Source organism: Oryctolagus cuniculus, chromosome 11, assembly GCF_964237555.1.
Source record: "Oryctolagus cuniculus chromosome 11, mOryCun1.1, whole genome shotgun sequence".
Classification (NCBI taxonomy): Eukaryota; Metazoa; Chordata; class Mammalia; order Lagomorpha; family Leporidae; genus Oryctolagus; species Oryctolagus cuniculus.
Window position 1 is genome coordinate 58,995,205 of NC_091442.1, and position 11,118 is coordinate 59,006,322.

The 11,118-nt window shown below is 52.5% G+C and overlaps 1 protein-coding gene and 1 non-coding gene across 6 annotated transcripts in view; one reads left to right on the top strand and one right to left on the bottom strand.

The window, feature by feature from the left end:
• Window positions 1-497: 497 nt before the first annotated feature.
• On the top strand, window positions 498-579 carry TRNAS-CGA (transfer RNA serine (anticodon CGA)). Its single transcript has one exon. It is a non-coding gene; the product is annotated as a tRNA-Ser (tRNA).
• Window positions 580-8,098: 7,519 nt separating this feature from the next.
• RNF41 (ring finger protein 41) overlaps window positions 8,099-11,118 on the bottom strand; it is a 30,149-nt gene continuing 27,129 nt past the window's right edge. For 3 of the 5 annotated variants that reach the window (XM_008256646.4, XM_070052407.1, XM_070052406.1), the window contains one exon: window positions 9,024-10,399. In XM_008256646.4, coding sequence (XP_008254868.1) covers window positions 10,048-10,399 — 352 coding nt within the window. In that variant the 3' untranslated portion in view covers window positions 9,024-10,047. Of the gene's footprint in view, window positions 10,400-11,118 lie in introns of all 5 variants that reach the window. The other 2 variants (XM_002711071.5, XM_008256645.4) reach the window with 1 other exon arrangement.

Genomic DNA, 11,118 nt, shown 5'->3' on the forward strand with positions numbered 1-11,118 from the left:
CCCACCGGGACGCGCAGCCCGGAGTGCCCTCCCCTTGCGCGTTTCCAGCCCCGCCGAGGAGCCCGTGATCCCTGAGTGTCTCCCTTTCACGCATTCCCAGGAGCTCCCCTTCTCAACTCTCACCGAGTCTCCCTCAGCCTCGCGCCTCGTCCCACCCGGTAGCTCCTTCTCACTTCTTCTCCCGAGAAGCCCCCCGCCGCCGCCCTGGGGACCCAGTCCCTCCCCTCAGCGCCTCCTCCACAGGCCTCGCCATCGCCCTCCATGTAGCTTTGCGCTCCTTGAGACCCTAACACTTCTCTATAGGCAGGGGATCCTGCCTGTCCGGGTCACTCGGCCCACCCGCTCTTCTCTGAGCGACGTGGACGAGAGGTAAGGGGCGAGGGGTGGGAGGCCCGCGGTGTGCGCGCCCGGCCGGGGGCCGCTTCCGGGCGCCGCGCGCTCTCCCCGGCGCAGTGCGGACCCCTCCTGTAAGCGCGCGGCGAGGAACGGTTTTGGGAGTCACGGTGGCCGAGTGGTTAAGGCGTTGGACTCGAAATCCAATGGGGTTTCCCCGCACAGGTTCGAATCCTGTTCGTGACGGTTGCGTTTTTTCCCCCCCCTTTGCAACATGCAGAAAGGAACCCCAGCCCTCGCACGTGTCTTTCCTGCACTTCCCCTTTCTGTCTTTGGAGGGAAGCTGAAAGGGCTCACCCCCGGGCTGTGGGAGGGGGTGGGGGTGAGCTCAGAAAGCGGATTTCGGCGAGGCGCTGGCGGATTCGGCACCTCGCGCTTTGCCGGCGGAGCTTTGAGCACGCGTTTTGTTTTGTTTTGCTTTTGGGAGGAGATTAGCGAAATGTGGTAGAAGAAAGGTTTTTGTTTGGGAATGTGAGTGCCTGGCGTGCAATAAATAGCCAAACCCGGAATTTCCACGAAAAGAGCGCGCCTCTGGTGATTTTCGTCACCAGAAGTCGTAGGCTTGGCATTTCCTTGTGCTATACCTCAGGTATCCCGGGGCACAGCACAGCACAGCACAGCACACCTACCTGGAGCCAGGTGTGCGAAGAGAGCTGTCACTTTTTACTGGGTGCCCGTCATGTACCGGGTACTCTTGCAAGTCCTCCGTGTGTATTAACCGCGCTAGGAAGTCACTCTCCGACCTCTCTGCTCCCCTCACCCAGCTCTTCCCAGCCCCTCACATGACTGGGGAAGAGCTAGGGGACTCGTTGAGGATGCTCTTTATGTACTTTATTTCCTGCATAACGGCATCTTCAAGAAGGACACGATAGCGCAGGGGCGCCAAGAGCTTTCTACACATGCGCACCTTAGAGCTCACGCCCACCCCCCCATGCCGCTGCCCAGGCCACAACACTCTCACCCCTGCCCCCGCCCCTCATCCTTACCACTATCCCACGGTCTCCCCGTCTTTTTTTTATTTTTATTTTTTTAAATGAAGTCGGGCAGACAGCTTTCCCAACTGCTGGTTCACTCCCATAAATGCCCACAGTGGGTGGAGCTGGGCCAGACCAAAGCCAGGAGCCCAGTATTCAATGTGGTCATCCAGCTGGGTGGCAGGAACCCAATTACGTGACCCATGGCTGCTGCCTTCGAGGGTCTGGATTAGCAGGAAGCTGGAGTCGGAAGCTGAAGCCAGTATTGATGTGGGCATCTTGATTGCTAGGTCAGATGGCCGCTCCTGGCCCCTGTCCCTTGGTGTGCTTACTCATTCCAGCTGCAAGCTGTCAGACTCCCACCAGCACCCACTGAGTCACATGAAAGGCAGCTCCCTTCACATACCCCACATAAAAAGTTCTGGGGGTGGGCTTTTGGTGCCACACTAACTTCCTCTTTAGATGCCCACTTCCCTGTACCAAAGTGCCCAGGTTTGAGCCCTGGCCCTGCTGCCCATTCCAGCTTCCTGCTAATTTACACCCTAAGAGGTGGCTGGCCAGAGGTCAAGAAGTTGGAGATCCAGACTGAGTTCTTGGCTGGAGGCTTCAGCTCTTGGCTGGTGGCTTCAGCCTGGCTCAGCCTTGGCTGTTGTGTTTGGGGAGTGAACCAGCAGATAGCAGATCCTTCCCTCTCTGCTTTTCCAATAAATAAATTTTTAAAAAAAGTTTATTCTACTTTCTAGGTAGATATGTCAGATCTGCCCACTTTTATGGGGGTGAGTTCAGGCTGGGCGTAGTACTTGTGAGAGCCTCCACGTGGAAAGCCGTGTTGCTCATCGGGATGACATGAGGTGGGTGATACATGCAGGGCTGTCCCACAGCTTCTGCTACTCCAACTCTCACTGCGTGATCCCTCCCCTTTTCTCCCACCATTCCTCCACAGTCGTCACATTCCAGCCACTGGCATTCTTTCTGTTCCTGGTACAGTTGTTTGGCCTTGTTCATGCTGTTCTCGGCCTACACTAATCTTTCTCAGCCTCACCTTGTACTCATCTCCACCAAAACGTTTTCTTGGGAAGTCATCTCTGGCCCCCTGTGTCCCAGCACATATTAGGCCTGATTTTATCATGAGAGCTCCTTCCACTGTGACACATAGAAGCCTCTCAATCTTTAGAACTGTGTCTTTGTCTTCTCTACAAGGCCTTCTACACAGATGTGAGCAAACGTGTACTTAAGAGAATATAGTGGATTAGTACTTTGGCACATGCTTTCAGATTTAAATATCTGGAAGGCCAAGACCAAAACTGACCAGCAGAGGGCACCCAACAACTGTTCTGTGAAAGAGAGAAAGCTCTGCAGTTTACAAAATGGAGGACCTGGACAGAGAGTGGGAATGTGGCGGAGGTAGTTTGGTACTTGAAGATCACCCTTCTCACTCTTAAATGCTGCCCTTGACACTTTGGCGGGGTTGGGGAGTGGGCGGACAGTAAGAGGCCACTTCTTCCAAAGTTCATGAACAATCATTTTACACCTCTGCCATCCTCAGGGCCCACTCCAACTCAGTTCCTTCACCCTTCCCCCTGCATCCCCTCATATCCTGTCCTCTGACCTCTCCTTACGGGATCCTCCCCTGCCCCCAGCCTTTTTTTTTTTTTTTTTTTTTTTTTTTTTGGCCAGGCGGAGTGGACAGTGAGAGAGAGAGAGACAGAGAGAAAGGTCTTTCTTTGCCATTGGTTCACCCTCCAATGGCCGCCATGGCCATTCAAAGGCAGGAGCCAGGTGCTTCTCCTGGTCTCCCATGGGGTGCAGGGCCCAAGCACTTGGGCCATCCTCCACTGCACTCCCAGGCCACAGCAGAGAGCTGGACTGGAAGAGGGGCAACTTGGACAGAATCTGGCGCCCCGACCGGGACTAGAACCTGGTATGCCAGCGCCGCAGGCAGAGGATTAGCCTATTGAGCCATGGCACTGGCCACCCCCAGCCTTTCTTACACATTTATATCCCGCCCACTGGCAACTGTTCCTGCAACAGTATTTGGTCTTGCTCATCTTCCCTGAAGTCCCACTCAGTTCAACCTCCTGAGGAACATCCCATAAATATCCTTCCTGAACGCCGTCAAGTTCGCCTCCTCCACTGGGTCAGTCCTTCATGAATTCAGAACAGAACTCTACCTTCATCAGATGTCTCCCAGCCACCACACTGTTGTACTTCCTTTTACTTTTCAAATAAAATGTATACCTTTCTACATCCCTTGTGCTACCTTAATGCCTTGTCATCTGATTTCCACCTCCTAAATTTTTCACAATAGAAACCATCAGACAGCGGCTGGCGCTGTGGCATAGCCGCCGCCTCCAGTGCCTGCATCCCATATGGGCGCCAGTTTGAGTCCTGGCTGCTCCACTTCCAATCCCTGGGAAAGCAGCAGAAGATGGCCCAAGTCCCTGGGCCCCTGTACCCGCGTGGGAGACCCGGAAGAAGCTCCTGGCTCCTGGTTTCGGATCGGTGCAGCTCCGGCCCTTGTGGCCAATTGGGGAGTGAACCAACGGATGGAGGACCTCTCTCTCTCTCTGCCTCTCCTTCTCTCTCTGTGTAACTCAAATAAATAAAAAAAAAAAAGAAAGAAAGAAAGAAAAAAGAAACCATCAGACAAATGTAATAGCCTCTTCTCAAGCTCTGTCCTTTGCCACGTTTGAGACCTTTGGTTTCTACTGGCTGCTAGAAACACTGTACTGTTCTTCCCAGAAGTTTCTCCACTTCATTTGCTTTTTCCCTCCTCCTGTAGAATTCAACCAAAACATTTATTCTCTCAATTTCTTAAAAAAAGGAGATTTAGGCCGGCGCCGCAGCTCACTAGGCTAATCCTCCGCCTAGTGGCGCCGGCACACCGGGTTCTAGTCCCGGTCGGGGCGCCGGATTCTGTCCCGGTTGCCCCTCTTCCAGACCAGCCCTCTGCTGTGGCCAGGGAGTGCAGTGGAGGATGGCCCAGGTGCTTGGGCCCTGCACCCCATGGGAGACCAGGAAAAGCACCTGGCTCCTGGCTCCTGCCATCGGATCAGCGCTGTGCGCTGGCCGCAGCGCGCTGGCCGCGGCGGCCATTGGAGGGTGAACCAACGGCAAAGGAAGACCTTTCTCTCTGTCTCTCTCTCTCACTGTCCACTCTGCCTGTCAAAAAAAAAAAAAAAAAAAGGAGATTTATTTTCATTTATTTGAAAGGCAGAGTGGCAGACACAGATATTTTCTAACTGGTTTACTATCCCAAATGCCAAGACATCCAGGGCTGGGCCAGGCTGAAGCCAGGAGCCAGGAACTCTATCTGGGCGTCCCATGTGGACAACAGGGACCCAAGGACTGGGGCCGTCTTCTGTTGCTTTCCCGGGCCATAACAGCAAGCTGGGTTGGAAGCAAGCAGTGGGACTTGAAACCTGCTCTGATACGAGATGCTGGTGTCACAGGTGGCAGCCTAACCTGATGGGCCACATTTGAGATTGCCCTCTCAACTCCCTCTGGTTTCCCACCTTAAGAATTATCTCACATTTTCTTTTCTCCTAGGCCCCTCATCTTAATTCCTGTCTCTGTTAACAGTGACCTTCAAGGTGCCCTAGTTTAGTCACACCTCAATCCACCTTACGCTCGTGTGATTACTCTAAAACACTGCTGTCATATTAGTCCCCTGTACAGAAACCTCACTTTCCCAACGATCAAAAACAAGCTCGTGTTACCAAAGTACTCTGCCTAAGTCACAGGTAAATTATTTGAGAAGCAGGGACAGAGTGCTCCCCACACTGATTCACCCCCCAAGTGCTCACACTGATCAGGACTAGGCCAGGCAGAAGCCAGGAACTCAATCCAGGTTTCTCCCACATGGGTGGCAGGGACCCGACTGCCTAGCCATCACCTACCTGTTGCCACCCAGGGTATGCATTAGCAGGAAGCTGGAAGATGGAGCTGTGGCCCAGAATCAAACCTAGGGCCTGTGATATAGGATGTGTCTCAGTTGGAGTCTTTTTTTATTTTTTTAAAGATTTATTTTATTGGCCAGCTCCGCGGCTCACTAGGCTAATCCTCCGCCTTGCGGCGCCGGCACACCGGGTTCTAGTCCCGGCCGGGGCGCCAGATTCTGTCCCGGTTGCCCCTCTTCCAGTCCAGCTCTCTGTTGTGGCCCAGGAGTGTGGTGGAGGATGGCTCAGGTCCTTGGGCCCTAGCACTTGCATGGGAGATCAGGAGGAAGCTCCTGGCTTCAGATCGGCGCAGCGTGCCGGCTGTAGCAGCCAGTTGGGGGGTGAACCAATGTAAAACGGAAGACCTTTCTCTCTGTCTCTAACTCTGCCCGTCTGGGGGGGGGGGGAGGCAGCCACAGACAATACATAAAAAAATGTATATGACTGTGTTCCAGTAATTGTTTTAGTAATTGTTTTTAAACAAAAGCAGGCCGGCGCCGCGGCTCACTAGGCTAATCCTCTGCCTTGTGGCGCCGGCACACCGGGTTCTAGTCCCGGTCGGGGCGCCGGATTCTGTCCCGGTTGCCCCTCTTCCAGGCCAGCTCTCTGCTGTGGCCAGGGAGTGCAGTGGAGGATGGCCCAAGTCCTTGGGCCCTGCACCCCATGGGAGACCAGAAATACCTGGCTCCTGCCATCGGATCAGCGCGGTGCGCAGGCCGCAGCGCGTCTGCCTCGGCGGCCATTGGAGGGTGAACCAACGGCAAAGGAAGACCTTTCTCCCTGTCTCTCTCACTGTCCACTCTGCCTGTCAAAGAAAAAAAAAAAAAAAAAGCAGGCAGCTGGGGCCAGTTTTGTGGCATAGCAGGTAAAGCCACTGCCTGCGACCCCAGCATCCTGTACAGGCACCAGTTCAAATCCCAGCCTCTCCACTTCTGATCCAGCTCCCTACTAATGTGGCTGGGAAAGCAGTGGAAGATCACCCAAGTGCTTGGGCCTCTGCATACACTTGGGAGACCCAGAAGCAGCTTCTGGCTCCTGGCTTCAGATGGGCCCAGCTATGGCCATTGCAGCCATTTGTAGAGTGAATCAGTGGATGTATCTCCCTCTCTGTAATTATGCCTTTCAAATAAATCAATCTTAAACAGCAAGTGGGTCACAAGCTGTAGTTTGCTGACCTCTGCTCTAGAACACGTAACACTTCTGAAAGCCTCTTGATGCCCATCAGAACCAGTGGTCCTATATTTCTCTGCTCTTATATTGCTGGTAAATCTCCTTAGCGTATCTAATATACCTTCTTATACAATCATCTCCATCAAGGAGTAAGTTCTCTGAAGGTAGGTGACATTCTGCTACACAAAGTTCCCCAAATCCCCACCCTCGTGGGCACCTTGTAGGCTCCACATTCAATGGGTATTGGTTCCCCCAAACCAAATCTATCCTGAAAGGAAGACTTGGCACATTCATGACATGCAGGAGGAATGAGCAGCGGTGGATGTATGTCTAGCATACCAGACACGGCATCCAGTATCACAGTGCTAGGGTTCAATACCCAGCTCCAGCTCCTGACTTGAACTTCTGCTGAGGCAGGCCCTGGGAGGCAGCTGTGATGGCTCAAGTAGTTGGGTTCCTCCACTCATGTGGGAGGATCCTGGCTTCAGCCTCAGCCTAGCCCTGGTCATCACAGGTATTTAGACAAGTAAACCAGAGGATGTAGACTCTCTTGGTGTGTCTCAAATTTAAAAAAAAGAGAAAGAGAACAAGCAGCAGATTCTGAAAGTAGTTCTGAAGGAGTATCACGGGACCAGAGTCCTGGTATCACTAGGATACACACATGGTTCTTCTGTCCTACACCAGGGTGTGCTTATTATTTTACAATCATGCCTTGTGTGCGTGCAGGGATGCCTTTGTTTTCCCCAACCCACTAGAGAATAAAGAACTGAGATTTCCCATTAGGTGCATGATAAATATTCAACAAATGTAAAATAGTTCTGAGGGAGGGGAAGGAAATTTCCTTTTTCCCATGATAGGAAGGTGATAGCAGATGCTCACAGGGTCTTCTCCAGGTCTGACAAAACACATCAGGTCTCAGCTGCCCTTCTCACATAACTTTCTTGGTTAGGAAACACTGGGGGGGCCTGGAAGGCTCCTTGTTTGCTGTGGATTCCAAATCCCCACACAAAAGTACTTGTGGGACAGAGGAAACGGTGCATGTAGAAGGTATCTCCCAGGGGCCAGCACTGTGGTGTACTGCATTGAGCCTCTGCCCGTGGTACCAGCATCCCAGATGGGTGCTGGTTTGAGTCCTGGCTGCTCCACTTCTGATCCAGCTCCCTGCTGATGGCCTGGGACGGCAGTGGAGGGTGGACTGGGTACCTGCACACTGGCTCCTGGCTTTGGATCGGTGCAGCTACGCTGTTGCGGCCATTTGGGGAGTTAACCAGCGGGTGGAAGACTTCTCTGTCTCTCCCTAATAAATAAATAAATCTTACCAAAAAAAAGTTTTTCTAAACCCAGGAGCACTTAGGGAAGACATGGAGTTTGGGGTAAAGGCAATCCCAGGAAATAACACAATTCAGATCACTGCTAAGCAGGTTCTGGCTGCTCCAGAACAGGAGGCAGGAGGGAAGAAGAGAGGAGGGCGCATCGTCCCAGGCTGCTCCTAAAACAGAGGGAGCACTAAGGAAAGGGTAGGTTACAAAGCAGGAACCAAGGACGGGGAATTGAAGCGACAGGCCAAGGTGGAGAGGAAACTCTCTTAACAGGGCAAGAGAAGGAGCAATGCTGAATGAAGAATTTAGAGCTGAGTAAAAGGTTTATTAGTGCAGTCAACACCATGGAACAGCACATACAAGACAACCAGCAAACTGCAGGACACTGGTGCGAGAGGAGGGAGGGAAGCCTGGACAGAGCTTCCTGGCTCCGTTGGAGGGTGACAGCAGGAGTATGGGCCTAGGGGAGGAAGGCAGGGGCAAAGGGGGATGGAAGAAATGTAGTAACCAGGCTAGTTTAGCAGCGTTTCCAAATTCCTGAGCACGGTGTCCTGGAGCTGGAACACCTGACTGTTCTCTACTCCCCTCAAGCTGTATCCCTCTACCCCGGTCCCAGTGGAGTCATGATCCAACTACCCAGACCCACGGTGAGCTGGCCTGGAATAAGACTCCCAAAAGAGCGGCCATTATATGATGGGGAGGATCCTTTCACTCTCTCCAGACCCACACCCACCTGCATATCAAAACAATTGAACCTACTGCCCCATCTGGACTCTGCCAGTCACCCCAGGGATCCAGGAATGCCCCAGGTGGCCTGCGATGGTCCTTTGTGGGGCACAGGTGAAGCAGAACACAGTGCTTACTTACAGACATAAACATAATTTCTACCCCATTTTCCCGGCAAAGCTTAGAAGTCAGTTACATAGCTCTGAGGAAGCTGCCTTCAAAATTAATACTCTAAATCCAGTTCTACAGTGAGACCCTGGAAGGGTCAGGAACAGATTTCTCCAGAGGGCACAGGCATCGCTGCAGGCAGTCGTGTCCCTCGTGGGAGTAGAGGAAGCTCCTCAGTTCAGATGTGCTCTGAGGACTGGCGGTGACCAACCAAGGACTCCCTTGGCTCTTTCCTAGATAAAGCCGAAGGCTGTGCTGAAAAGGCAAAGTATCGAGGAGATCCCATCCCTTTCCCACCCTGTCCAGGCTCCCCACAACAGGAACAGCAAAAGAAGTTTCAAGTTTTGTTGATTTTTTTTTCTTTTTTCCTTTCTTAAAAAAAAAAAAAAGTAAATAAATTAAATTGCCAACAATGTGGCTGGGCTAGAAAGTAGGGTAGCCATGACCAGGCCATTCTAAAAAAAAAAAAAAAAAAAGAAAGAAAGAAAGAAAGAAGGTAGGGCGCACAGGTGAGGTTTGTGAAATATAAACAAACAATGGCCAAAGGGAATTATCAAAATAACTAACTATACTCACGGGGCTGGAGAGGGTCTATGGAACAATGATGGCCCACGCCACGAGGCGCAGTGCCAGAGAACAGCTTCAAGCTGAGCATACAAGTCCCGACATATCAACCCCGACCCCCAATCCTGTCATTCCCTAATTACGAGAAAGTGTGGGAAAGAAGAGCTCATCTGGAAATGTTTAGCATTCCAATCTGCACACCTGCAGACCCAGCAGGAGCTGCACCTTTAACATGGGCTGGGTAGGGTGCGCTTGGCACGGAGGTCCAGTCTTCCCCTCGGGGCCATCAGCGAGGGCCAGTCACTGGCCTGTTTATTCCCAGGGCTTCTGTTCCATGCTCACCCTTCTTCAGAATTTCTGCTCCCCAGAGCTGCTCTCTAAGTGCTGCTCAGAGACAACAGGCCTGCCTGCTCCGATTCCACTTGGGAGGAGAGGGACAATTACACACTTCTCTCTACTTGATCCTCTAGGGAAGATGAATCTGAATCTCTTTGTGCTTTCAGAAAATATCAGGAACCATGGCCCCTAGGCAGAACGGAGGCGGGAGCTTTCCCACCCAGACTGAGGACTTCCGGACATTTTGGGGGGAGCAATATGGCAAAAGGAGGGAATCTGGGTTTCCCACCTGAAAGACTGAGCAAAGTGCCCCAGGGCCCTTCAGTGCCAGAAGAGCGGGGAGAGGTGTGGCCCAAGTGTCAGCCTCAGCATTAAGGACGGTGGGGAGGACTGGGGGCCCAGCTGCGGGAGCGATGGATTTTCTGATTTCCATCTCTTCCTGATAGCCCAGCAAGTTCTCTAGATCTCCTCCACACCATGTGCAAATATCATGACAAGCCCCGGCTCCTGCACCATGTCATCACCCATATGCTGGTTCTCACAGGCCATCACCACCACGGCCTGCTTGCCAGGGATACGCTTGGCCACGTAGTTCTCATAGTAGCGCCGGTTCATCTGTCTTGTCTCTAGTGTAGCCAGACCCTGGGGCCAGCTGCGCTCGTGGGCATTTTCAATCAGCTCGTTGACAATAGAAGCAGGGCAGCCACTTTCCACCAGGGAGCGCTTGATCACCGCCTGGAGCACAGCATCCGGGGTAGAAATCATCCCTCCCCAGCGGGTCACTCTTGCTGGCTGCAGGGAGTTCACCCACCTGTGTGGAGGGGTGGAGGCAGTCACTCCAGATCATCTGCTTTTTCTACCTTGGCTCTTTCTCCCGACAGGAGGGATCTCCCACTGCAGTCAGCCTGACTCGATTCTTCCATCTTTCCTTCCATCATTGGCTCAGAAACCCCGAATCTTTCCCCTAGTTGGTCCCATGTGAGTTACCACATTACAATAAATGCCTGAGCCTATACTCTTCCTACTGTTTTCCTTTGACATTCCAGTTCTTAGCACACATGGCACATAGTAAGCGCTCAACAGAGGTTTCCTGAGTGAAGCAATTACTCCTCTGCATTGGATCCCACTCGACACTAACTGTCCCATACATGGTAATTCACACTCCAGGTCAGTCTCTGTGTGTACAGGACTCCAGAACTGACAGGGACCTTGGACTTTACTGTTTGCTTTGCTTGTTTACGCTGATTTTAGATCCCTTTCCTGGACTGCCACTCTGCCTTCTCAGCTCTGGGTCACAAGCTACCTGAAGATAAGGACAGTGTCTACTATTTCTGCTTGGCCCTCCTAGCCCTCGATAGCCTTTCATACGGGGCTTCGTGAGGGTGGGTACTCAGCTACTTCCAGATAAACTCCATCCTTGGGCAGACCCCCTTCCATCCACCCAAATGAATCAGAATCCTGCACTGGAGCTCAGGGCTATCGTCCTCTCCTCTGTCCCTGTCCTTCATCCCAACACCCGATCAGTGGTGG